This window comes from Vidua macroura, chromosome 29, assembly GCF_024509145.1.
Source record: "Vidua macroura isolate BioBank_ID:100142 chromosome 29, ASM2450914v1, whole genome shotgun sequence".
Lineage (NCBI taxonomy): Eukaryota > Metazoa > Chordata > Aves > Passeriformes > Viduidae > Vidua > Vidua macroura.
The window spans coordinates 1712004-1738425 of NC_071599.1; the positions used below are offsets into that span (position 1 = coordinate 1712004).

Here is a 26422-nt window from a genome sequence, read left to right on the forward strand (position 1 = left end):
TTTCCCACGGGCTAAAATGGAAGCCACAGGTGTTTTTGACTTTGTGCCAGGGTCTCGAGCCCCCTGCCAGGGTCTGGAGCCAGCCAGGGCAGCCAGAGGGATGTGCTGGGCTCGGACACAGCCAGGCCTCCCCTGGCTCGCAAACCCCTTTTGCTCAGTCTGGGAATGTTTCCCACTGGAGCTGTCAGGAATGAGATGGGATTTGATGTCTGTTCAGCATCCTGCCGACCCCTCGTGGCTCCAGCAGGAGCAGGGTGGGAACAGGGTGAGATGGAATGGGCAGGGATCGCTCTGGAGAACGGGGATCACTCTGGAGATCGGGGATCACTCTGGAGATCGGGAATCACTCTGGAGAATGGGGATCACTCCAGAGCACGGGGATCACTCTGGAGAATGGGGATCACTCTGGAGAATGGGGATCACTCCAGAGAACAGGGATCACTCTGGAGCACAGGGATCACTCCAGAGAATGGGGATCACTCAGGAGCATGGGGATCACTCCAGAGCACAGGGATCACTCCAGAGCACAGGGATCACTCTGGAGCACAGGGATCACTCCAGAGAATGGGGATCACTCCACAGCACAGGGATCACTCAGGAGCACAGGGATCACTCCAGAGCACAGGGATCACTCCGAAGCACAGGGATCACTCCAGAGCACAGGGATCACTCTGGAGAATGGGGATCACTCCAGAGCACAGGGATCACTCTGGAGCACAGGGATCACTCCGAAGCACAGGGACACTCCAGCCCCTTGCTGGGCAGGATCCACTGTGTGGACAAACAGTGCAGCCAGCAGGGACAAGCCCTGGGCCTGTCCTTTGTGTGCCGGACATTTCCCTGCCCGGACACACAAACAATCCCTTTGTGCAGGACACAAACAAGGGCAGGTTCCTGGCACGACACAAAGAATGGATTCAACGTCGGGGTCAGCTGAGCTGTGTCCATGACGTGGCCTGTTTGCCACCAGCCCCAGCAGCCCCCGCTGGCCACTGCTCCAGCCCAGGGCCTGGCCCACCTGGGTTTTTCCTAAGAGAAAACCTGGACGTTTTCTCCAGGAAGGAAAAGGAAGGCTGAGTGGGAGATGGAGCAGCAAATTCACCAGCGATGGCTCCATGGGAGCTGTGCCAGCACTTCCCGGCACATCCTGACACAGCTGGTGGCATCAGCAGCCCCCTGCTCCGGCCACCGGACCCTCAGGTGTGACAGAGCACTGGGACACACCGTGTGCTTCCATGGGCACCCACAGCACGGGGGATGTCACAGGGAATGCCACAGGGAATGTCACAGGGAATGTCACAGGGAATGTCACAGGGAATGTGGGGCCCTCAACATGGGGAATGTCACAGGGAATGTCACAGAGAATGTCAGAGGGAATGCGGGGCCCTCAGCACAGAGAATGTCACAGGGAATGCCAAGCTCTTGGCACAGGGAATGTCACAGGAAATGTGGGGCCCTTTGCACAGGGAATGTCACAGGGAATGTCACAGGGAATGAATGTCACAGGGAATGAATGTCACAGGGAATGTGGGGCCCTCAACATGGGGAATGTCACAGGGAATGTCACAGGGAATGTCACAGGGAATGCCAAGCCCTTGGCACAGGGAATGTCACAGGGAATGTCACAAGGAATGTCACAGGGAATGTGAGGCCCTTGGCACAGGGAATGTCACAGGGAATGTCACAAGGAATGTCACAGGGAATGTGAGGCCCTTGGCACAGGGAATGTCACAGGGAATGTCACAGGGAATGTGAGGCCCTATGTACAGGGAATGTCACAGGGAATGTCACAGGGAATGCCAGGCCCTTGCCATAGGGGATGTCACAGGGAATGTGGTTTAGGACAAATTAGGGGAAAACACCTCCAAAGGAGCCCCTTATAGGAAACAAAATCCTCCGCAACCTCCCCCCCACCACCGGGTTCGGGAGGAATTTCTTCAGAGGGGAAGTGGAAAAAACTTGTTTATTAAGGAACAACAAAAAACACTCCCCAGCACAAGAGAAATAGCCCAAGATGACCACAGATGTTTTCACCAGTCCAAGGGGTTGAGCTGTATCTCTCTTTGCCACAGAGGGTACGAAGCTTCTCTCGCAGACCCCGGGGGAGCTCCTGCCCGGAGTAGGTCCGATGTCTTCGGGGGGGGGGAAGGAAAAGGGAACAACAGAAACCGGGGAAAAAGGGAAAAAATGGCGAAAAAGCAAGCAAGCGAAAAAGCAAAGAAAAAAGAAAGGAAAACAGAGCTAGCAAAGCAGGCAGCCAGCAGCGAGGAAAAGCAGCAAGCCAAAGCAAAGCAGCAAGCCAGCAGTGAGCCAGGCAGGGGGGGAAGACAAAACAAACTGAGAGCAGGGAACAGAAACCACGATTGGGATAATAAGCATGAAAATGTCCTGTCCCCATGACAGGCCCTCGGGAAGGGGAATGCCAGAGGGAATGTCACAGGGAATGCCAAGCCTTTGGCACAGGGAATGTCACAGGGAACCTCACAGGGGATGTCACAAGGGATGTGGGGCCCTCAACATGGGGAATGTGATGGGGAATGTCACAGGGAATGTCACGGGGAATGCGAGGCCCTTTGCACAGGGGATGTCACAGGGAATGTGGAGCCCTTTGCACAGGGAATGTCACGGGGAATGTCATGGGGAATGTGGAGCCCTTTGCACAAGAAATGTCACAGGGAATGCCAGGCCCTTGCCACCCCATACATACCCCATACCCTCAGCAGGGTCTCATACTCCTTACAGGGAGTCACATACAGGGGGTCATGGGCTCCTCATGGGAGTCACTGGACCCTCATGGGGGTCTCAGGCCCCTCACAGACATCCCAGGCCCCTTCTGGGGGTCTCAGGCCCCTCATGGGGGTCCTGGGCCCCTCACGGAGGTGCCAGGTCCCTTCCGGGAGTCTCAGGCTGCATACAGGGGGTCACAGGTCCCTCCCGGGGATCACTGGACCCTCACGGGGGTCACGGATCCCTCACGGGGGTCCCAGGTCCCTCAAGGAGGTCTCAGGCCCCTCACAGGGGTTCCGGGCCCCTCACGGAGGCCGCAGACCCCTCACAGAGGTCTCAGGCCCCTCACGGGGGTCCCGGGCCCCTCACAGAGGTCTCAGGCCCCTCACGGAGGTCTCAGGCCCCTCAAGGAGGTCTCAGGCCCCTCACGGAGGTCTCGGGCCCCTCCCGGGGGTCCCGGGCCCCTCACGGAGGTCTCGGGCCCCTCCCGGGGGTCCCGGGCCCCTCACAGAGGTCTCAGGCCCCTCACGGAGGTCTCAGGCCCCTCACAGGGGTTCCGGGCCCCTCACGGAGGCCGCAGACCCCTCACAGAGGTCTCAGGCCCCTCACGGGGGTCCCGGGCCCCTCACAGAGGTCTCAGGCCCCTCACGGAGGTCTCAGGCCCCTCAAGGAGGTCTCAGGCCCCTCACGGAGGTCTCGGGCCCCTCCCGGGGGTCCCGGGCCCCTCACGGAGGTCTCGGGCCCCTCCCGGGGGTCCCGGGCCCCTCACAGAGGTCTCAGGCCCCTCACGGAGGTCTCAGGCCCCTCAAGGAGGTCTCAGGCCCCTCACGGAGGTCTCGGGCCCCTCCCGGGGGTCCCGGGCCCCTCACGGAGGTCTCAGGCCCCTCCCGGGGGTCTCGGGGGGGCTCTCGGTGACGCGCACCCCGTCGCGCCGCCAGGGGGCGCTCTGCCCCGCCCCCGCTCCCGTGCGCGCGCGCGCGCGCCCCACGGGTGGTGGCGGGGGGGCGTGGCCTGGCCTGGCCCTGCGCCGCCATTGGCCCCTCCCGGCACGGCCGCGTGCGCCCGCCAAAGCGTTCCGGGCGGGAACGGGGGTGGCGGCGCGTTCCGGGTGGTGCGTTCCGTTCCGCCCCCCCCCCCCGCCCGCCCCCCCCCGCCCCGGGAGCGGCCTCAGCGGCGGCGGCGACAGCGGCGGGAGGGCCCGGGGGCCGCTCCGGGCCGGGCCGCGCCGGGCCACCCATGGAGCTTCTCGTAGGTAACGGCGGGCCCCCGCTCGGCCTCGGGAAAGTTTTGGCGGGGCCGGGCCTTGGGGCGGTGGCGGCGGCGGCCGCGGGGTCATGGCGCGGCCTGAGGGGGCGGCGGCGGCAGCTCCCGGTGTCGCTCGCGGAGGTCGTGCCCGGCTAGCAGGGTGGGTCGCGGGGTGCGGGTGCCGGCTGCGGGTCCCTGCTCAGCCCGGGGGCCTGCGGGGCCGGGGCCGGGAGGGCTCTGCCCGCGCCGCGGCCGCTCTGGGGCCGCTCCCCGCCCGTTGCCGGTGCGGAGCCCCCCGGGCTGTCCCGGCTTCGCCCCCGCGGTTCGCGGCTCCCCGGTGAGGGGGCGACCCCTGGGGCAGGGGAGTGACATTTTGTTGGTCCCGGCGATTTGGGGCCAAATAATTTTCCTCTTGGCGCTTGTTTTCCCCTGGGAGCACCGGGATTCCCGGAGGGATGCCCGCTCCAGGCTGCGGTCGCTGCCGGGGTCTGTCGAGCGGGGGAGAGCCTTGAGCGGCCGCCGGGGCCGGGCTCGGCTCTGTCGGCGGCGAAACACGAGAAACAAGAAAAAAACTCCAGAAACAAGCCTGGAGTTTGCCAGTCCCGATCCGTGAGTAGAGGGAATTCCTCGTCTGGCTGATTCCCGGTGTCCGTGTTGACGGGGAATCTGTTCCGAGGCCTTGGCAGTCACTCCCGGTATCGGGACGGAGCCTCCCCGGGAGCTGGGTTGGATCCCGGTGCACCGGGAATGCTGCGGGGCTTTCCTGCCTGTGAAATGGGTACTCGGGACCAGGGATCTCCGCGTTCCTAAAAGCCTTGTTGTCCCCTGAAGCCATGGAGCTGGAAAGTCCAAACTTCCAGCCGGGATTCTTCGCTCTGAATCGCTGACACCGGCTGGGTTTTATCTTCCTGACCCGGCACACGTCCATGCCGAGTCTTTTTTTTTCCTTTGGGAAATGGGATTTTTAAGCTACTTAAAGATGATTTTGTACTAAAGAAGCTTCTGGAGTGGAGATGGTGTGGCCGCCTGTGTTGGATGTGTCTGAGGGGGCACAGCTGGATCCACAGCTGGATCCAGGCATCCCCTGGGCGTGCTTCAGCTGGGAGAGCCTTGTCAGCCCCTGGTGTGGGCAGGAGCATCCAAATCCCACGGCTGAGGATGGGAAAAGGAGCCGTGTGCCCAAACCGCTTAAAAATTCAGGACTCTGCTCGTCCTGCTGCTGTAGTATTGGTTGGTTCCGTTTTCTGTTGGAATTGATTGAATTTTCTGCTGGTGTTTGTGGTGAATCCGTGCCACTCGGTGCTGGGATGTGGCTCTGGCAGATGCTGTGGCACTTCAGCTCTCCCAGTCCTGAGTCACGCCCTAAACTCATCCCTGAAAATGGATTGTCCTTGCGGGAGGAGCGCTGGGTTGAAACGTTCCGGGGAGAAAAGGCGCGGAATTGGCGATGGAGCTGCCGTGGCCTCGATTGCAGAGGGGACACTTGGAGCATCCCCCCGGGATTCAGGCAAGGACAGCACGTGCCAGGCCCAGCTCCTGCAGAGAACCAGGCTCAGGCTGGAAATAGTCACGGCCTGCTTTAAGGAGAGCTTGGCTCAAAGGGAATTTCTTTGGTGCAGACGCTGAGAGAACTGAGTTTGTTGGCAGTGCTTCATTAGAGAATCCTGTAATTTTGGGAGCAATTAATAACCAGGGGGGATAATGATGGTGGGACAGAGCCTGGATTTGATGGAGCTGCTGTGTTTGTGTTGGAGTCTTGTTGGGCTTTTCTCTGTCTTGGAGATAAAAGTGGTAGGTTCTGGTGGGTTCTTCAGCCCAAGGATCAGGATGACCTGGGTGTTGGGAGGAGCCCAGCTGTGTCTGGAGCACTGGGAAGCAGCTGGAACTCTGGAAAAAAACAGGATGAAGCTGTTCACTGAAGCTTTATAAAAATGGGATGATTTCCATAACTGTTGCTTCACTCCCACTCCAAGTCCTGAGCACCAGCATGGTTTTAGGAGCCCCTTTTCCTTGCTGGAGCAGCTCCTTTGTGGGGATTATGTGCTGTCTTTTTAGATTGTGCTAAAACTCTGCCAGAGATTCCAGAGCCTGCAGTTCCCAGAATCTTGGAGAGCTGTTCCTACCAAGCATGAGGTGCAGCCACAGAGCCACATCCAGCACTGCCACAGCTGCCTGTGCCCTCTGTTCCCCAACATCCCTGCTCTTCCCTGTCAGGCTGGCTTCCTTCTGCACTCACAGCACCCCTCCTTTGGGCTGAGGGGCTCCAAGGGTGTCCTGCACCATCAGTTTTATCAGGAATAACTGATTTTTTTCTTGATGATGATGAGGAGCTGGGTTGATTCCCATCCTGAAAGAGGCAGGATCTGCAAGGTGTATGTCCCATCCAGCACTCCAAGGGTGTCCTGCACCATCAGTTTTATCGGGAATAACTGTTTTTTTTTGTTGTTGATGATGATGATGAGGAGGAGCTGGGTTGATTCCCATCCTGGAAGAGACAGGATCTGCAAGGTGTATGTCCCATCCAGCACTCCAAGGGTGTCCTGCACCATCAGATTTATTGGGAATAATTGATGATAATGAGCTGAGTTGATTCCCATCCTGGAATAGGCAGGATCTGCAAGGTGTGTGTCCCATCCAGCACTCCAAGAGTGCCCTGCACCATCAGTTTTATCAGGAATAACTGTTTTTTTTTCATGATGATGATGAGCTGAGTTGATTCCCATCCTGGAAGAGGCAGGAGCTGCACGGTGTGTGTCCCACCCAGCACTTCCAGATGGAGCTTAGTGACACAGCACAGGTGTCAGGTCAGGACGGGTGCCGCTAATCCCAGCGGCGTTAGGTAACCTGCTGGGCCAGGACAGGGATGTGTGGGGTGGCATGGGGGCAGCCCCCACTGTTCTGGGGAGCAGGAGGAAGCCAGAAACCTCCCTCTGGAGCATCAGGGCATGCTGGCTCAGAGCTCATGGAGAAGCTCATTTTTCTCATTGTTACTCCAAAAGGGCTCAGGTTGGAGCTGCTCCCATGTCCCACCTGCAGGTCCCAGCGTGGCCTTTCCCCTGCTTAGCCCTGAGTGCTGCCAAATTTCGGGGTTTTGGAGGATTTGGGGTTTAGGTGTTTGTTATGTGCTGGTTTGCCACTCTGCTGCAGCTCCCCGGTGGTGGGAGCGAAAACATCCGTGTGGGTCTGGCAGGATTCGATTTCCCATGGATTTGGGCACCTCCTGCTTCACCTGTGGCTCCCTGAGGGTCTGGCTTGGTGTTCCCTGTGTCCCTGTGGGGATGTGGCAGAGGGGCTGGGCCAGGAGCAGAGCCCTGGGAGTGGAGTCCTGGCTCCCAGCTTGGTTCCTGCCCTCAGCAAAACATCACGTGGCAGATCCGGGGGAGAGACGTCAGAGTTTGCTGCTCCTAAAATATTTCTGGAAGTATCTTTATAAACACAGTGGAGCCACCGGTCGGGCCGACCTTGGGTCAGGATTTGGCCCTAACAAAGAGAATTATTTCCTCTTTCTGCAGCATGTTCAGCACGATTGAAATCTTAACAAAAGACGGGAATTAAAGCCCCATAAATCCCAGTCTGGGACTTTAAATGGATCCAGTTTTGCTGCTCCACAGTTGGTTCTGGTGAACTGCTCCAGTTCAGTGTTCCCAATGGTTGATTTCCCCCCAGGATGGAGCTGAGAGACATTGAGCTCTTGGACCTTGTGTCTTGAATTTCTCCCTTGGTTTCCTGACTTCTCTGATGTTTTGTGGCAGGGAGTGCAGTCCTGCCTGCGGAGGGCTGGGATGCTCCACATGCTCCTGGTGAGTCCCTTCCCAAACCTGGCATGTGACCACTGGAGTTGCCCTGGGAGAGGCCGTAGGCAGAAAGAGAGAGGAGGCTCCGGGAGGATTTTATGACTTTCCCCTTATTTTGGATGGACATTTGGTGTGAAAGGTCTGAATTCCCGTTAGGAAGGATTTGCAGGCTGCCAGGATGGACTAAACCCAGCTTTGCTCCATTCCCAAAGGTGGAACTGGGCAGATTCCTGCTGCCTGGAAGGCTGAAGATTGGTGTCAGCATTGGGTGGATCCGTTGGCACTTTGGAATGGGGCTTTCACTGGGTTCCCACGGGTGTGTGACCATGGAATGCTGTTTGCATGAAGCTCCAGCTCCTTCTGGTCCCAGCGTGGTGCGCGGCTGATCGTCAGGAGCGTTGCTGTGCTCAGGCCCTGTGGAAGTGTGGGGGGATATTTGTTAAACATTTGCTGAAAAGCCTGCTGATGTGTCCTGCAAAGATCTGTTGGGAGCACTGGGATCACAGGAACAACCGGGCTTAGTCCTGAATACGTTTTCCACATATTTCTGGTTGGAATGTGCCAGGAACACTCACTTTGGATTACATCCAGCTGTGCTGCACCCCCATGCACTCCCGGGGGCTTTGGGGTGTGCTCAGCGCCTGCTCCATTGCTGGGGGATGGATTTGCAGTTGTGGATCTCCTGGGGTTTGGATTTCCTCCCTGGGCTCATATTTCCCACCTGTTCTGGAAGGAGGGAAGAGGAGAGAGCATTTCCCTTCCACAGGGAAAGGAGATAATCAATAACTCTGGGATGGGGACATTTCTCCATCCGATCCCTCAATAAATCTCCAGCAATCCGTCACCGCCTCGTTGGACCCAGAGTTTTCCATCTGTGTTTTCCCTGGCATTTTTGTGCACGAGGGAGTTTGGAATGCCGTGGACGAGGGGGTGGGATGTGCTGCTTGTTCCCTCCCCAAACCTCCGCTGCGCGTGCTGAGTTTTCATTTTCGTTGGAATTCCACACCCACCTGAAGGAAGCTTTCCCCGTTATCGCAGCCGGTCTCGTCCTGGAGCTGCTCCTTGCTCCTGCAACTCTTGCCAGGGATTAGAGGATCCAAACGTGCGGCTCCTAATTAGGGATGTTCCCTAAACTGGTGGAGTAAGAGCAGGAATTGCTGCCAAATCCTGCTCCCGGAATGCGCCGGGCTCTGGCATCGCTTCTTCCGACGCAGCTCCCGGCTCGCTCCGGGAGCTTTTCTGGGAGGAGGAACTTAACAGCTCGATTGTGGGAATGGTGTTGCTCCAGCAAAGCCAAGAAATTCCAGGTTAAAGTCTGAATGCTTGTGGGGAGTTGTGCCGTTAGGGAATTTCACCCACCTTTAAGGATAATCTTGGGAAAAAATATTTCAAGGCACCAGGGGAGTTTTGCCCGTCTTTAGGGATAATCCTGAAGAAGAGACTTTATTTTTTGGGTGTCAGGAAAACAACCAGGTTTGTTCATATTCCACACAACCCTGGAATGTGTTCTCATACCTGATACACCAGCACCTCCCTCTCCCAGCCTTCCCAGATTTTCCCCTTCCAGATTTTCAGCTCGGCATCAATTCTTTTCCAGTTCTTTCCTGTTCCTTGATGGCAGAATCTTTATCCCAGCCTTTAACTTCAGCAAAACACCAAATTCCATGGAGTGCTTTGCCGATCTGGACTCCCACGGATGAGGCTGCTTTTCCTTTCCCTCTCTGCCCCGAGGAATGTGGAAAATCAGGATTTGAAGGCATGGCAGGAGCACACGCCTTCCCTTCCGCAGGCTCAGAACCCGACAAAATCCAGATTTACAGAATAGATCTGTGGTTTTGTTCCCCTCTGGGAAGGAGCTCTGGAGTCAAAGGAGCCTGGCAAGGGGCTCTGGAGTGGAAAGGAGCTGTCTGGACATTGATTTTGTATGCCAGAGCAATTGGGATTGTTTGGTTTGGGGTTTTTTTTTGTCTGAAAGGGGCTTTTGAAAATGTATTTTCCTTAGGACACATCTAATTCCAGCATTTTGTCCTTACTTCCCTTTCCCTGCCTCACAGCTGGGGTGCTTGGAGTGGGATGGGGCAGGGATTTGCTCCCTGTAAATGCACAAGAGAAACTTCCTGCTTTCTCATTGCTCCCAAATATTCATTTATTATATAATTTGAGAAGAAAAACTCCACCACCTTTGAGATGACAATTGAGCTTAGCTCGTGAATTTTCCAAGGAAATGCCCCTTGTTGGTTACACCAAAGTGAGTGTTGTTCTCCCAGCTCCCAAGGAATCACCCAGCACTCCTGGAGCACAGTTAATTTTCGAGGGAGGTTCATTCACCCCTCAGCTCATTCCCAGCTGGGATGCACAGTCCATGTGTGCTCGTGGTGTCGTTCCCAGATTGATGCCGAGGAGCCGATCGGGTGCCGCTGACTCCGTCTGGCCTCGGCTATGGACATCGTCCTGTCGGATTTTGTTCGCTCAACGGGGGCAGAGCCGGGGCTGGCCAGAGACCTCCTTGAAGGTATGGAAAACTGGGAATAATGGGGTGGCTGATGGGGGGGAAGAAGGGTTGGAAAAGGGTGAAGGAGCTGGAGGCTGGAATAGCCTCCAGCACAGATGTTTAGGAAGTGCCTCAGTTTCTCTGCTGGGTGAGGGTGACCTGGGCTGCTCCCTCCACATCCAGGCAAGAACTGGGACGTGAGCGCGGCGCTGAGCGACTTCGAGCAGCTCCGGCAGGTGCACGCCGGGAACCTCCCGCCCTCCTTCAACGAGGGCCGCGGGGCCCGGCCCCCCGAGCGGGAGCTGGCGCGGCCGGGGAGGCCCCCGCTGCAGCGCCAGGATGACATCGTGCAAGGTCAGTGTGCTGGTTTGAAAGCGAAACCAGCGAGAGACTCCGAGTCAGAAACACAATTTATTAGGGAAAGAAAAAAAAAAAAAGAAGACAAAAATACATGCAGTGATACAAAAGGAAGACCACTGGCAAAGTCAGAATACAACCTGACACCCCTTTGGCCAGCGTGCTGGTAGCAGTCCAAATTGGAGTGGCTGCAGTCCTCCTGGAGTGGCAGATGTGGTTGCTGTGTCTTCTCAGAGACCTGTGGAAAGGCTGCCTTTCTGTCTAGAAATCCCTGGATTTATCCAGGTGGGAATGCCTAGCTTCTCCCCCTGGGCGGAGCATCTCACAAGGGGCTGATGTTATTTTGAGTCACAAGGTGTGTTCTTAATCACCTGTTAAACAGAACTGGCTCCTGGAGAGTGTTACCTCTGACTTTGATGGGCCCATTAACAGGAGATAAGGAAAGCTGTCCAGATGCAACTGCTACTGGGATGGTGATAGGAAACATCTTGGTGCTCAGTCTTGGACAGTCAGTGTCCTGGAGCCAGGGGCAATCTGTCAAATCTCTCCTGCCAGAGAGACCTGGCTGCTCAGCTGCCAGATCTGCAGTGTCGGAGTCCAGGACACCCCTCTGGCTGCCCTGGCTGGCTCGAGACCCTGGCACGAAGTCAAAAACACCTGTGGCTTCAATTCTAGCCTGTGGAAAAAGTTGCCAATTTTGTATGAGGAATTACAATCCACAAGGGTTTGAGTAGTGTGGTAGTTGAGTTAACACAGAGTGAAAAAGTAGAATTTAGGGGTTTTTAGAATGGGGTTCAGGGGTGCAAGATGGAGGGATTTGGGCGTGTCCTGGCCTCCTTCTCCTTCTTCTTGCCCTCCGTGTCTTGCTGTGGTGGTGACACTTTTCTGTTGGTTTAAGGTAGGGACACACTGTCCAACATAGATGATAGGTATTGGCACAATATTTTAACTATAGCACAAGGAGTTTTGAATATAAAATGTAAACGCTGCCCGAGATTGGGGACAGAATGCCATGGCCTCCTTGCTAGATGGAGCTCAGCAGGGCAGAGAAAGAATATTATAGATAAGGAAAAATAAACAACCTTGAGAAGCTGATCCTGTGCAGTTCAGACTCCCCCTTTGGCTGCACGGGCTAGGAGAACAAGGACTTTTACACTCTTTGGGTCACCCTGACACCGCAGACCCTGAGACTGCAGCAGTTTGGTGCTGGCTGCTCTGGGATTTGCTGCTCCTGCCCCACTTTGCTGTTTGCTGTTCCTTCTTTCCCCCAGAGAAGCGCCTGTCCCGAGGCATTTCCCACGCCAGCTCCACCATCGTGTCCCTGGCGCGTTCCCACGTCTCCAGCAATGGCAGCAGCAGTGAGCACCTGCTGGAGATGCCCATCTGCACCTTCCAGCTGCCCGACCTCACCGTGTACCCCGAGGACTTCCGCAGCTTCATCGAGCGGGATCTTATCGAGCAGTCCATGCTGGTAGCACTGGAGCAGGCTGGTGAGTGCTGGATCCACGCTGGTGCCATGTGCCATGGGCAGCTGGAGAGTGTCACCCATGGGTGCATATCCAACAGGGAATTATTCCATCGTTTTTATGACCTGGTGCAAGGGTTGAGTAGGAGCTGCTTCCCTTCACCCATGGAAAACTGAGTGTAAATAACCCAGGGCTGTTATCACTATGTTTGAGAGGGAAAACACCCCAAAACTGGCATTGTCTCACCCCTGGAGCATTCCAGTGCTCTGTCCTACCTGTCCCGTGGAGAGACAGGGAAAAGGGAATTCCTGTCTAACACGTCCTGCTGACAAATTCTGCGTTGATTACAGACCCTGGAGGTCGATGCTGCTGCTCCAGTGCCTGCTGGGTGCCTGGGGAGGAACCCCCTGCTTTGGTTCCAGGTTCCTGGAGAGCTGCCAGGGGCTCTGTAAATGAGGGAATGAAGGGGACATCCATGCTGGCAGGGAAAAACTTCATCCCTGGCACCAGGAAGGTTCCCGTGGGCAGGGGCAGGACGCCGTGAGGGATCTCAGGAGGGTTTACACCCCACACTGTTTCTGTGGTGCTGCACATGCCACAAAACACATTATCCTTAGGGATAACAGACACTCTGGGGGCCCAACTTCTCCCTCTCCTGCTCAGGAGTTGCTGTAAGAAATATTCTCATGTTTTGGGAATGAGCACTTGATCCCAGCGATCCCGTTACACGGCGACGCCGCGCGGTGACAGCAGAGCTGCTGGCTCTGGTGCAGATAAACCCCAGGTCTCACCCCAGCAGAGCCAGGGCTTGGGTTCCTGTGTCCCAACACAAATGGAATGAGGGGCTGGGGGCTGCTGGGTGCTTCATCTGTGGGCTGGGGGCACTTCCAGGTGTGCTGAGATGCTGGTAACGGGAAGGAATTTAGAAATTCAGAGTTTTAGAAAATGCCTTTTGGAGACTTGAGTGTCTGTGGGCTGTTATAAATGAGTGTTTTGTCTGTAACAAAGGGCTGTAGTGCAGCTATGAAATATTCCAAGCAGGGTTTTGAGCGTGGTGCTGTGATCTACAGGAACTCCTGTTATTAGCACACACCATCCTTAGGGAATTAAGGAAATATGTTTTATAGCCCAATAAATGTTCAGATCCCCTTCCCCATGTATTCAGAGGTCTTGTTACACCATTGTGGCAGAGTAAGCATTTCCAAATTGGTGATAAACTTCAGTGAGATCCTCTGGGAATGCTTTGAATGTGCTTGGAGTGGTATGGAAGGGTCTTGGTGGAGCTGAAACCTCGGCCCTCAATGGAGCCTTGGTGTCCTTTGACACAAACCCTTGTGGATCAGGAACTGGGCCTTGCTCTGAGTTGGGAAGCTGCAGACTGGGTTTGCTCGTGGCACGTGGGGAGGAGCAGTCCATGGTGCCTCACCTGAGGATATTAGGGGATAAAAATCATCAAGAACTGAAAGATCCTGATCCTTTGGGGCCTCGGGAGCAATCCCTGGGACACTCCCTGTGTCAGGAAGCCAGAGTGGATTCCTGGTAGCCTTGGGGAAGCCATCTATGGTTTGGATGAGGCAATCCTCCCTTCAGGCTGGGTGGAGCCATCAGTTCCTTCCCATTGCTGTGACCTGCTCAGGTGGCTCCTGCTGGAAGATACGATGGGATTTCCCCAAACACCCTGTGGGGACAAACAGGTGTTCTGTGGGATAACACAGGGCCATGGTGCTGGATGCAGAGGGAGCCTCTGGATGCCAGTGGGCTTTTCCTGTGTGCAGAAGATCTGTTGCCACCATGGCTGTTCTGGGAAGATCCCTCCGTTGATCAACAAATCAACAGTTGATTTCCCTGCAGAGCTTTCAGGGCTGCCTCTTAAGAGCCACACACACACACAGAGAAATGTGTTGTTTTCAATACTTCTGGGCAGCCTCTTGGCCTTTTGACGGGAGCAAAACACTGGGAGGAGGGTTGGGCGTGTGGTTCCTTTGGAGACGACTTCTCTTGCGTAACTGGAGCCAGGGCAAACACTCGGGCACAGAAATACCTCTGCAAGGTGTGTCCCCTCAGATCTGACTTGCACAACCTCCCGAGCACCAACAGCACACGCAAACTCCACGGAAAAGAGCATCAAATCCTGCAGGAACGAGGGAAAGTGGATAAGAAGGTGCTGCCCCTAGCAGCGTTACGTGTGGGACAGCTCCTGTGAGGCGCCCCTGGCCCTGGGCCACTTGGCCAGGCTCCCAACTCGGCCGTGCCAGGAGCTATATTGAGGGAACAGGCGGCTTCTCTGTGCAGAGCCATTGTCCCCAGGCTCAGTGCAGAATGCTTCCAGCTCTGGCGGGTCCCTTTCCTGGCGCTGGGAGCAGCAACGACCTGCCTGTGTCACACTGAGCTTCATGGTTTTTGGTTTTTTCGTGTTTGGGGATGTTTTAACCCCTGTTTTCTGCGTTTAGTTCCTCTCCAGCTGCTCTCCCTGAGGTTGTACAAAGCATTTGCAGCAATCCTGTGTCTGTGTACTGGGATCCCTGGCAGGGAGCATGCTCCAGAGGAAAGAGAGGCTCTTTGGAAACGATGGGAAAGGGCTGGTTTCCTGCAGGAGCAATTTAAATACAACTTGGAAGCCTCAACAGCATAATCCAGCCAAAAACCTGCCTGTTGCACAGGATCCAAAAACTCCTGGAAAATACAGCAGCCAAGGAGGGATGTTGAGGGCAGGGCAAGACACAGACGGGGGGTTCAAAGTCCTGATCCAGCCCAGCTTCAGTCCCTTGGGAAGGGCTGAATCTCCAGCCACGCTGGGCTCACTGGGCATTTCTTCCTACCTTCTATTTTTAGCTGCTCTTGACTTGAATCACCACAATGACCCAAAACTCCCAGTCTAAAGCGCCGTCGGTTTGCATTTGCAGCAGGAGAGCTGCTGGGATCAGCAGAAATCCTGGAGTATTCTGCCTAAAAAACAGTGAGCAGGGAAACGTGGCCATGAGAGAGTTGAAACTGGAGGGATTTGGTTCCAAGAAGCAGCAAAAAGCTGGTTTTCCCTGGAGAAATTGTTTGTGCTGGGTGCTCCTGGAGGCATTTTCAGCCTGATGGGCTGTGAGGAGGGAAATGAGGGATGTGAGGGACAAACAGATGGAGGAGAATTGGTCTGGGTGGAATCCCTGGCTCCTATTTGTGTGTAATTCTGATTTTTGCGACCCCAAATTCAGCCAGGTCTTTTCCTGGCATCCTTGGGAAGTTTTGCAGCTCCAGTCTCCTCTTTTTTTGGTTGCTTTGACTCTTCCCCACCCAGTCCTGGGATGGGTCTGTACCTTCCCACCCGTCCAGGCACTCCCCTGCTCGTTCAGCTGGTTTTTGACCGTGGTTTCAGAAGGGCTGAGCCCTGCAGTGCCCCCAGAATGCCCCAGTCCTGTGCTATGCCATGGTTTCACACTCTCCCAAATCTCCCCAGGGCGTCTCAACTGGTGGGTGACGGTGGATCCCAGCTGCCAGCGGCTCCTGCCCCTGGCCACCACTGGCGACGGGAATTGCCTGCTCCACGCTGCCTCCCTGGGTAAGGCTTGGCTCAATCCCTGCCAACCAGTCCCTGGGCAAGAGCCCACCACCCCCCTTTTGGGAGCAGGAGCCCCCCATTCTGGTGGGAAGCCAGGATGCTGCTGCTCCTCCCGGCTGTGCAAGAGCAGTCGCGGTGGGAGTGGGATGGTTTGGAGGGAAGGGGCTGCCAGCAGCTTCTCAAATCCTCCCCCCCTGTTGTAAACATAGGTGAACTTGGTGGGGAGAAATGATGATGTTTGGCTTTAGTTTAGAAGGCTGAATGATTTCTTTGTTATAACTATGCTATAATATATTAATATACTATTTAAAGGAGATACTAAAACCACAAACCTGCTTTTTTTAACTACCATATCTAACTCACAACTCATGACCCTCTCTCGAGAGTCTAGACAGGTGGATTGGATTGGCCACCAGGCTCAAACAATCCTCACCAGAATCTAATCAAGCAATCACCCCAGGTAAACAATTCTCCAAACACATTCCACATGGGAAAAACAAGGAGTAGAAATAGAAATTGTTTTCTCTTGCTTTCTTTTGTGAAAGAAAGAAATACGGAATATGAAATAATCTTGAGAGAAGAATGTGCCTGCCACACTCCCCCTCTGTCTGGCAAGTTTCCCTGAAGGAAATGTGGGATAATGGAGCAGCCCCTTCCCTTCCCTGGCGGGGACCTCAGTGGGTCAGGGAGTCACACTAGCCCCTCCTGACCTTGCAGCGTGTTCCTTCTCCCCCCTGCAGGTATGTGGGGCTTCCATGACCGGGATCTCATGCTCAGGAAATCCCTCTACACCCTGATGGACAAGGGAGCGGAGCGGGAAGCGCTGAGGCGGAGATGGCGCTGGCAGCAGACGCAGCAGAACAAGGAGGTGGGAGCCAACTGAGTCTTGCTTTGGGCCCTCTTTGCCAAGGGGAACATCCTGGGAAAACGTCCCGTGGGTTTGGGAGGTGCTTCCTGTCGGGTCTGGAGTTTTGGGCACCTCCCTGCTGTGCCATTGGACTGTGCTGTGGTAAGGGGTGTCCTGCAGTCAGGGCTGCAGCAAAAGGAAAGAGTCTTGGGACAAATGAGAGAGCAAAGGGAATGGATTTAAATTGAGAGGGGAAGTCTGGATGAATATTGGGAAGCACTTTTGAGGACACGGTGCAGAATGTGTTGATTGTTTTTGCACAAACCCATCGAGAAAAGTTGTGCTGCGGGTATAAACCCATGCTGGAGCATCTGGAAGAGCTCTACTTGGAGGATTTTTGGGTTCTCTTTGCCATTTTTCAGTCTGGCCTGGTTTACACGGAGGAGGAGTGGCAGAAGGAGTGGAACGAGCTGATCAAGTTGGCGTCCAGCGAGCCCCGCGTGCACTACAGCACCAACGGCGGCGGCTGCGGCGGGTACGGAGCACAGAACACCTCCAGGGGTAGAACAGGGAATGAATTGCCTCAGGGCACAGCTCTCACGCTGCTCCAGGGCAGGGCAGCGGGTCTGTGTTGGTCTGGTTGGGGTTTCAGGGGAAGGACAAGGATCCTGAGGAAGCACAAAGCACATTGAGCATCCCAGGAAAGGATTTTGGTGCTGCACGGCCTCTTCTGTGGGGTAGCACACGGATTGAGCAGGGAATAAATCTTTTCCTTGTGTTTCCTTGTCTTTCCTTGTCTTTCCTTGTCTTTCCTTGTCTTTCCTTGTCTTTCCTTGTCTTTCCTTGTCTTTCCTTGTGTTTCCTTGTCTTTCCTTGTCTTTCCTTGTCTCTCCTCGTCTCTCCTTGTCTCTCCTTGTCTCTCCCTGTGTTTCCTTGTCTTTCCCTGTGTTTCCTTGTGTTTCCTTGTGTTTCCTTGTCTCTCCTTGTCTCTCCTTGTCTCTCCCTGTGTTTCCTTGTCTTTTCCTGTGTTTCCTTGTGTTTCCTTGTGTTTCCTTGTGTTTCCTTGTTTCCTTGTGTTTCCTTGTGTTTCCTTGTCTTTCCTTGTCTCTCCTTGTCTCTCCTTGTCTCTCCTTGTCTCTCCCTGTGTTTCCTTGTCTTTCCCTGTGTTTCCTTGTCTTTCCTTGTCTTTCCTTGTCTTTCCTTGTGTTTCCTTGTCTTTCCTTGTCTTTCCTTGTCTCTCCTCGTCTCTCCTTGTCTCTCCTTGTCTCTCCCTGTGTTTCCTTGTCTTTTCCTGTGTTTCCTTGTGTTTCCTTGTGTTTCCTTGTGTTTCCTTGTGTTTCCTTGTGTTTCCTTGTTTCCTTGTGTTTCCTTGTGTTTCCTTGTCTTTCCTTGTCTCTCCTTGTCTCTCCTTGTCTCTCCTTGTCTCTCCCTGTGTTTCCTTGTCTTTCCCTGTGTTTCCTTGTCTTTCCTTGTGTTTCCTTGTCTTTCCTTGTCTCTCCTTGTCTCTCCTTGTCTCTCCTTGTCTTTCCCTGTGTTTCCTTGTCTTTCCTTGTCTTTCCCTGTGTTTCCTTGTCTCTCCTTGTCTTTCCTTGTCTCTCCTTGTCTCTCCTTGTCTCTCCTTGTCTCTCCTTGTCTCTCCTTGTCTCTCCTTGTGTTGCTCACTGTGAAATGAGAGAATAACCCAGAGCTGAGAGTTTTTGCCGTTCCACTTCTGTTTCAAGGTTCAGCCCTGCCACAGCTGTCCAGCTCTTTAGATGAGGGACTCCCAGCAATGCCAGGCAGCAGCTGGGCATTCCTTGGGCACAAACCCTTGTCTTGGAGCAGGACATTTTGGGACTCCACACCTAAACCCTCAGATTAACGCTGAGATCAACTTTAGCTCTGTCCACCCACCTCTACGTGAAGCTTCCTCCTGGGTGTTACAAAGCAAATGGTTGAATATCCAGGGGATGACATTCAGCTTCTCCTTTGCCCAAGGGTGGAGAGTTCAGAGGAGCCGGTGTACGAGAGCCTGGAGGAGTTCCACGTCTTTGTCCTGGCCCACGTGCTGAAGAGACCCATCGTGGTGGTGGCAGACACGATGCTGCGGGACTCGGGCGGCGAAGGTGAGACCTGCCTCTCTTCCCAGAGCCTCTCTGAGCTGCCCACCTTTCCTTTCTAACCCTTTTTGGGGCCTCTTTGCTGTCAAAGCTGGACCTGGAGTTGGGAATGGTGCAGAGGAGAAAATGGACCTGCTACATGTGAGCCCGCAGAGGGGCCAGGGCCAGGTTTGGCTCCCAACCCGAATTCTGCTGCTTTAAGAGCATCCACACGAGTTTTTTTTTTTCTTTTTTAACCTCTTTTGCCCCTACACACACATCTAGAGATGAGAAATTCCATTCCCTGGGTGGCAGATTTTCCACCATCAGCTTCAATTTCCTGTCAGAGAAGGTTAATCAATTTCCATCATTCTGTGGGCAAAGTTTATCTTGTGGGGGAGTGAAGAGGAAGTCTTTTTATAGAAAATACCAGTTCATTCTACATTTTAAATCCTCTTGATGTAAAATAAGCATCTATTTTGGGTTGTGGTTTTGTTTAATGTCCCCTGAGATGACAGATAATTGCAGGTGAGCCCTCGACTGGGGCAAACGGCTCATTCTGGAGCAGTTGCAGCACAAACAACTCTGAACTCTTGAACCTGTGATCAGAACCAACCGCTCTCATTTCTTCCCAGCATTTGCCCCAATTCCCTTTGGAGGGATCTATCTTCCCCTGGAAGTCCCAGCCAACAAATGCCACCGGTCTCCACTGGTTTTGGCTTATGACCAAGCCCATTTTTCTGCCCTGGTCTCCATGGAGCAGAAGGAAAACACAAAAGATCAAGGTGAGTGATGAGATTCAAACTGAGGAGGAGGATTTGGGAGTGCTGGGGTGGGGAAGAGCTGGCCAGGACCCATCAATGTGCACTGTCAGCCCAGAAAACCAGCAGTGTCCTGACCTTGGAGCCCTTCCAGTGCCTGAAGGGGCTCCAAGAGCTGGAGGGAGACTTGGCACAAGGGCCTGGAGTGGCAAGACAAGGGGAATGGCTTCCCACTGACACAGGGCAGAGTTAGATGGGATATTGTGAAGAAACTCTTCCCTGTGAGGGTCATGAGGCATTCCATGGTGCTCTGACAATTCCATGCTGGCAGTCACTGGCAATTGCCATCAGGCCATTCCCATCAGAGGTGACAATAGCTCCTGGTGGGTGCTCAGAGTTGGCTCCAAGTGTGGAGTATTTGTCCTTGTGGGCTGTAAATGTGACATTTCTGTCCCGGGGCAGCTGTGATCCCCCTGACAGACTCTGAGCACAAGCTGCTCCCCGTGCACTTCGCCGTGGATCCCGGGAAGGAGTGGCAGTGGGGGAAGGACGACAGTGACAACGTCAAGCTGGCCAGGTTGGTGACCTGCAGGTGATCCAGGGTGAGGCTCCACTGAGGTTCTGGGTGATCTGCAGAGCAGAGAGGTCACGGATGAAGGGTTCAGTCCTGACCCCAGCTGGGTTTTCTTGTGTTGGATAAAAGTTGTGCCCACAGGGAATGACACTGTTCATGGGGATGGAGCAGCTTTTCCTTCATTTCCCTTCATTTCCCTTCATTTCCCTTCATTTTCCTTCATTTTGTTATGATTTGGGTGGGGCTGTGACATCTCAAGTAGATGATGGGTGGGTGTAGCTCTGCTGGGTGTAGCTCAAGACACCAGCAGCAGTGGAGGATCTTCTGTCATAGCAGCACAAAAAAAGGTTTATTTTTCCATTTGCCACCAAATCCCTGTGTCGTGGGTCGCTGGAGCAGGGAGGGTGGTGGCCACCAGACCATGCCTGGTCTGGGTGAGGCTTTGGGCAGGTCTCACCATGGTTTGGTCCCAGCAGTTCCTATGGCTGAGGCAGAAGTGTTTTGATTCCGACACGGAGGAATCTGATTTCTCCCTTTGGGTTTTCATTGAAAGGAAAGCTGCATAAATGTCCCTTTTGTGCCCTTGGACCTGCTGTAGGAAAACACCCATTGAAATACATAACACAGGGAATAATGCAAATATGGGGGGAGATAATTCCAGGTGGGAAATGGCTCTAACTTGTGGCTTTACCCCCCTCCAATGCCAGCGTGACGCTGTCACTGGAAGCCAAACTGCACCTGCTGCACAGCTACATGAATGTCAGATGGATCACGTTGCCTTGTGACACGCAGGTAAAGGGACCAGGGGGATCTTCTTTGCTTATGAATTATTCAACCCTTCTCTCTACAAGGAAGCTGTTGTAGGGCCTTACCTGGGGGCTCTGCCTCATGTAGGGTTCTGTGCCCACAGGAATTGTGGCTGATTCTGCTCAGAGAGCAGGGAAGTGACTCAGTTTTGTGGGTGGGCACCTTTTCCCTAGAGCTTTCCACGTCCATTTTCAGTCTTCACATGACCCAGATGCCCCTCAGGGACGCCCCATGCTCCAAACAAATATTTGTTGGTTTATGGCCACCTCGAGACTGAGACGAGTCTCATCCCCCTCTTCCCTGGCTTTGCACCTGAAACCTTGAGCAAGTGGAGGTATTGTAGAATCACAGAACAGAATCATAAGATCCTGGACTAGCTCAGGTTGAAAGGGGGATGTTTGGAGATGTACAGGATGCCCTGGGGCCGCGCTTCCCTGAGTGTGTCCGGACGCCGTCCCCTCCGTGTTCCAAGCAACACCACCTCCTTTGCTTCACCTTCCACCTGAAAATCTTTACCTGAGGAGTTTCTAGACTTTGATAATTTGTCTTTCCTTCCGCCCCAGGCGCCTCTGGCTCAGCCAGAATCCCCCACGGCCTCCGCGGGTGATGACGCTCGCTCGGCAGCGGAGTCGGGCGAGTCGGACAAGGAGTCAGTGTGCAGCAGCTCTGCCAGCAACGGGGGCACCAGGGCAGGCAAGGACAGGGAGAAACCAAAGAAAGAGCGGGAAAAGGAGAAGGAAAAGGATAAAAAACGGGCAGACTCGGTGGCCAACAAGCTGGGAAGCTTCGGGAAGACTCTGGGCAGCAAACTAAAAAAGAACATGGGGGGCCTGATGCACAGCAAAGCCATGAAGGGCGGCGTGAGCAACGGGCAGGGAGACACCCTGGAGAAGAAGAAGAAAGGATCCCTGAAGGCACGGAAAGACAGCAAAGAGGAATGTTCCCCGGGAGAATTAGCTCCTGCTGAGAAGTCGTGTGCGGGTAAAGCAGCCCTGGAGAAGGCGTCGGATCCCTACAAGTACAGCAGCGACGTGCGGCTGAGCCTGAGCATCCTGCGCGCGGCCATGCAGGGCGAGCGCAAGTTCATCTTCGCCAGCCACCTCAAGACCAGCACCCGGCACCAGTTCCAGGAGGAGATGATCCAGAGGTACCTCCTGGATGCTGAGGAGCGTTTCCTGGCAGAGCAGAGGCAGAAGGAGGCGGAGAAGAAGGCGCTGGGCAGCGCTGCCCCGGCCAAGAGGCCAGAAGGGGAGGTGGGCGCCCAGCGGAGCGAGGAGGCGATGCCAAGCCCCGTGTTCTGCCAGCCACCCCCCACCTACCCCCCCCAGCCCCTGGAGCCGGCCGTGGGTGCTAAACTAGCTGCTTTTCCAGCTGGCTATTCTGGCGTTTTCACCTTCCCCAGGCCCTCCATGGGCAGTGCTGAGGGGCTGCACCCACCCGCGTGCCCCGAGGGCCGGCGGCAGCTGGCGGGGGGGCCCTGTGGGAGCCTCCCCCCCTACGCCACCCTGCCCCGGCACCACCAGGGCCGGCTCGGCCCCTGCCCCCCCGGCCCTGCCCACCTGGGCCGGTTCTCCCCCACGGACATGGACGTCCAGCCTCCCTTCCCTTCGGAGTGCGAGGGCTCCGGCTGCCTCCCCCTGCACAGCAACGGCTGCCGGGAGTTCCTCGAGCAGGACAAGGGAGGAACAGTGGATAAAATGAGAAGCCAAGCCCTCTACAACATCCAGCAGACCAAGTGCAAACAGCCCAACTGCAGCTTTTATGGACACCCGGAGACTGGGAATTTCTGTTCCTGCTGTTACAAGGAAGAGCTGCGGCGCAGGGAGAGGGAGGCACTGGTGCACAGGTTCTGATGCTCCCCCTGTGTGGATCCGGACCCCTGGCACGTGGGGAATGCAATAACAGAGATCCATTTTGGTTTTACGCCCACCCACGCTCCTCTCCCACTCTGCAGGAGGTGGGAGCAGGCGTTGGGCCTGCTGGGATGGGCTGGGAGTGGCATGGGGCTGGTGGGATTGATGGGGTGCAGGAGGGAGAGAGGAGGGGAAAGCAGCCCCTGCTTTCCTGGAGCCCCTGCAGGGGAGGAGAAGGATTCCCAGGGGTGCCTGGGGACGGTGGGGGCTGCTCGGGTCAGAGCACAGGGTGAGGGGGGAGAATTCCTCGAAAACTCAATAAACCAGACCAAAGCTTTGGGAGTGGGCAGGGGGAGCAGCTCCCACCAGGTCCTTCCCACTTCCTGACCACCTGGGACGGAGCAGAAATGCCCCATTTTGAGCGTCACAAACCTTTTAATGGAGTTTTTTAACACTGGTTTTATTCTGTATTTCTTCTTGCTGGTACTGAGCGACACCGTGTTGGAGTTGGACATTGATGAGGTGAGGTGGGTTGGACACCCCCCACCCAGTCCTGGATGACTCCGAGCACCAGGACAGGCTCAGGGCTCTGTCCCCTCCTCTCCTCCCTCTCAGAGCTGAACTCTGGTTTTAAAATGTTGTTTTTAAACTCTTTCTGAGGCGGGGGGTGGGAGCCAGGGGGACTCCCAGAGCTCAAGGGATTGGAGGTTTCTCTTCCTGTGCAGAACCCCCAGCCCACAGGAGAGCTGAGGCGAGATCCTGGGTCAGCATCTCCTGCCAGGAATTCCCAGTGGCCTGGGGCGAATCCCCCAGGAATACCCACTGGAAAAGGGTCCCAGAGCACCCCCAGTCCCGGGGTGGAGCCAGGGGGTCACAGCCCCATGTAACTCCTACTTGAGCACAGCTACTCTGTACTACCTCTGATCCTGATTAACTCGGCTCCGTTGTGCTGAGCCACCAACTGACCTTTAGGCTGCGGAATTAATCCATATTTTTGATAACAGGGCTAAAAAGCAGAACAATAAGGTAAAATCCTCCCGTGACTAACGTCCCGCGCCGTTCCTGACCCCATCCCGGCCCCCTGGCTCCCAGGGTGGGATTCACTTTAGCACTGCGATGTTTGCACAGAATTCCTTGGGGTTTTTTTTTTTTTTTGGTAACTGCAGCTCCCAAACCGGGCCTGATCCTGCACGGAGCGAGGTGCAGCATTTCCTATCACACGGAAATAAAACAGGAGTTCTATCCTTCAGCCAGAGCTTTACAACATTCCCTCGTTTCTATTTTTGGGTTGATTTTCCAGAAGGCATCAAACTATGCAACCCCTTCCTGCCTATGGCCATTTCCAGGAGAGGGATGAGGCAGAGGAGCTGGAAGTGAGCTCGGGGGATCACCCGACGCCTTACACTTGGCCCAAAAAATGCTAATTTAGACCTAAAACCCCCTGAGGTAAGGCCTTTCCTAGTGGGATCCCAACACTTTGAGTCCAGCCAGCAACGCTCCTTGTCCGCAGATATTCAAATCCAAATTTCAGAGACACCCCAGGGATGCTTTGACTCCAGTGTAAACTGTTTTTCCCTGGTTTTATAAAATGCCCGAGCATGGCTGAAGCTGTGGGAAGGGGAGGGCTCCTCTTACCTCAGAACAAATTCCAAGTTTCTCCCTCAAACTGCAGGAATTCAAACAGACTTTAACCCCGGGGCAGGGACATGCAGTGCTGGTTAAGCAGCCCAGGCTCTGCCCCCCACTTGGTTCACCCCAAAATTCAAGCTGAAATGGTTAAAACCCAACCCAATCCCTTCACTGTTTATGGGCACTTGGTTTAAATTCCACTTTCTGATGTTTATTTTTCCCTAAATCGGAGCAGCAGCTTTATTTTGGCGTTGGGAATATCCTCTGGCTGTGCCAGAAGCACGGGGAGCAGGGATGCCCCAGGGCACGGGAGGGCAGGGGGAGGCGATGCTTCATCATCCTCAGGTTTTGGGGGAATTTCTCTCCTGTTTGGTTTTCTCCATCCCAGTGGATGCTGCACTTGGGTGGGGATGGGAAGCCCCCAGACCTGCTTGTTGGTGTTGTGGGAGGAGAGGGAGGGAGAAGGTAGAAAACCTGGAGGAAAAGCACCAGTCCTGGAGGGAAAACTCCAAAACTGGAGGAGAAGCACCAAACCTGCCCCCAGGAGGGATTTTTCCACGGGGATGGGGACAGGGAGACTGTGGTGTGACCCCAAGGTCAAACTAAGTGCACTTACTGGTGTGGTTGGAATTCAAATTGCTGCCATCGGATCCTGGTGGAGGAAAACTTTGTCTTTCAGCGTGTGTAAAACCCGTTAATGAGATTTGATTTGATTTTATTAAACGAGATTCACCTTCGCCATTCCCCGGGCCCTCAGCGGAGGAGGCCGGGGCAGCTTTGGGTCTCACTAACGCGACACCGAGTGACCTGAATTAATTCTGCAGTGGTTTATTCACAAAAAAAAACCCTTTTTTTTTTTTATTAATTCCAGATTAATTGGTGATATTTGGCCTCCTGGTGAACAGGGCCAGAGCGTTGCACTTGGGCTGTACCTGTGGCCTCGTTGTGGCACCACAGACTCATTGACAATAAAAACCTTCAGCTGAATCACCTGAGGCTCCTTCATCCCCTCACCCTGAGGGCTCTGGGCATCCCCAATTCCCTCCTGGGGCTGCTCCTCGTCCCCTTCTCCATCCAGTTATTGGGATTTTGGGGTTACCATTTATTTTTTTTGGGGGGGGTTATTATTTATATTATTTATTGTGTGATTCCATTTTGGTACTAATTCTTGGCTTTCATTTAAAAAAGAACACCCTTAAACACCCTTCCCTCCCTGTTTCTGTCTCTCCTTGCTGGTCTTGGAGCCTTTTCCCCAGCTGCATCCCTTTGGCTCCCTTTGTCCTGAGTCTCAGGACAAAATTAGGAATAAAATCCAGCATGGGCCATATGGATGCTGAGGCTTTAAATGAAAAAGAGGTTTGGGGGTGGTTGGAGATGGATTGTGGAAGGTGGGACCCCGGGAGCAGTTTCCCATCGGATTTCTGGCATTGGGATTTTCTCTCCCAGCTCCCTGTTTTTCCTTCCTCCCGGCGTTGTGGGTGGACACTCCATGCCCAGCACTGTCTCTGTGCTGGATGATTTTCCTCCAGGATCTTTCCTCCTGCCATGGCCCAAACTGACCCCATCCTGGCTTGGAGCAGCTCCCAGCTCAAAGCCTCCAGGAAATTCCTCTCATCTGCCAGCTGCCCGAGCCAAAAGCTTTCCCGAGGAACCTCTGCCCGGTGATCCCGCTGCAGGAGGAAAATTGGGGTGCACGAGCTGCAGCCTCCAAAGCTGGCACTGCCCCAAAAACCTGGGGGGAAACACTCCAGGAATCCGAGTTGGAACTGGAGTTGAGTTTTCCGTGTGCCTGGGTTGTGTCAGGATTTATTCTGCCGCGTGCTGGCACTGCCACCTCGGCTGCCCCGGGCTTTGGGGTGCCCGGAGGTCTCGTGGCACTGAGGGGTGACACGGGTAGCCCCAGGGCCACCATCCACCTGCTGCCCAGTGTGGGGTCGGGGGCTCGGCGAGGCCGGCGGGAGCGGGGCCAGCGTGGCTTGGGAGCCGCTGCTGGGCTGGGAGGAGAAGGCTCCGTGCTTCTGCCGTGAGTCACCGAGCAGCTTCTCCTGCCGTATGCCCGGGAGGGGCCCCGGGCCCCACTCCCGTACCGCTGCTGCGGGGTTTGGGGGTTCCCCTGCACCGGGCAGCGCTTGCGGGACCCCAGAACCGCCCGTCCCTGACGGGGTCGCCGGCTCTGTACCCCCGCCCCAACGCCGAACTTCTGGGGTGCCTGGGGCCGCCCCCCCCGCCCCATCCGCCTGCGGAGC

The 26422-nt window shown here is 55.0% G+C and overlaps 1 protein-coding gene across 3 annotated transcripts; it reads left to right on the top strand.

Moving 5' to 3' along the window:
* The first annotated feature begins 3891 nt into the window (after positions 1-3891).
* On the top strand, positions 3892-25163 carry OTUD7B (OTU deubiquitinase 7B). 3 transcript variants are annotated; one of them, XM_054000887.1, is made up of 12 exons: positions 3892-3979; positions 10155-10278; positions 10441-10611; positions 11886-12104; positions 15526-15627; positions 16368-16495; positions 16897-17009; positions 18452-18579; positions 19188-19337; positions 19776-19890; positions 20595-20679; positions 21258-25163. In XM_054000887.1, exons 2-12 carry the CDS (start codon positions 10206-10208, stop codon positions 22545-22547), a joined length of 2574 nt encoding a protein of 857 aa, XP_053856862.1. In that variant the 5' UTR covers positions 3892-3979; positions 10155-10205; the 3' UTR covers positions 22548-25163. The 3 variants fall into 3 exon arrangements, with proteins under 3 accessions (XP_053856862.1, XP_053856863.1, XP_053856864.1); XM_054000888.1 differs by having other exon boundaries at positions 3892-3975; XM_054000889.1 differs by lacking the exon at positions 3892-3979 and adding an exon at positions 4487-4581.
* The last annotated feature ends 1259 nt before the right edge of the window (positions 25164-26422 follow it).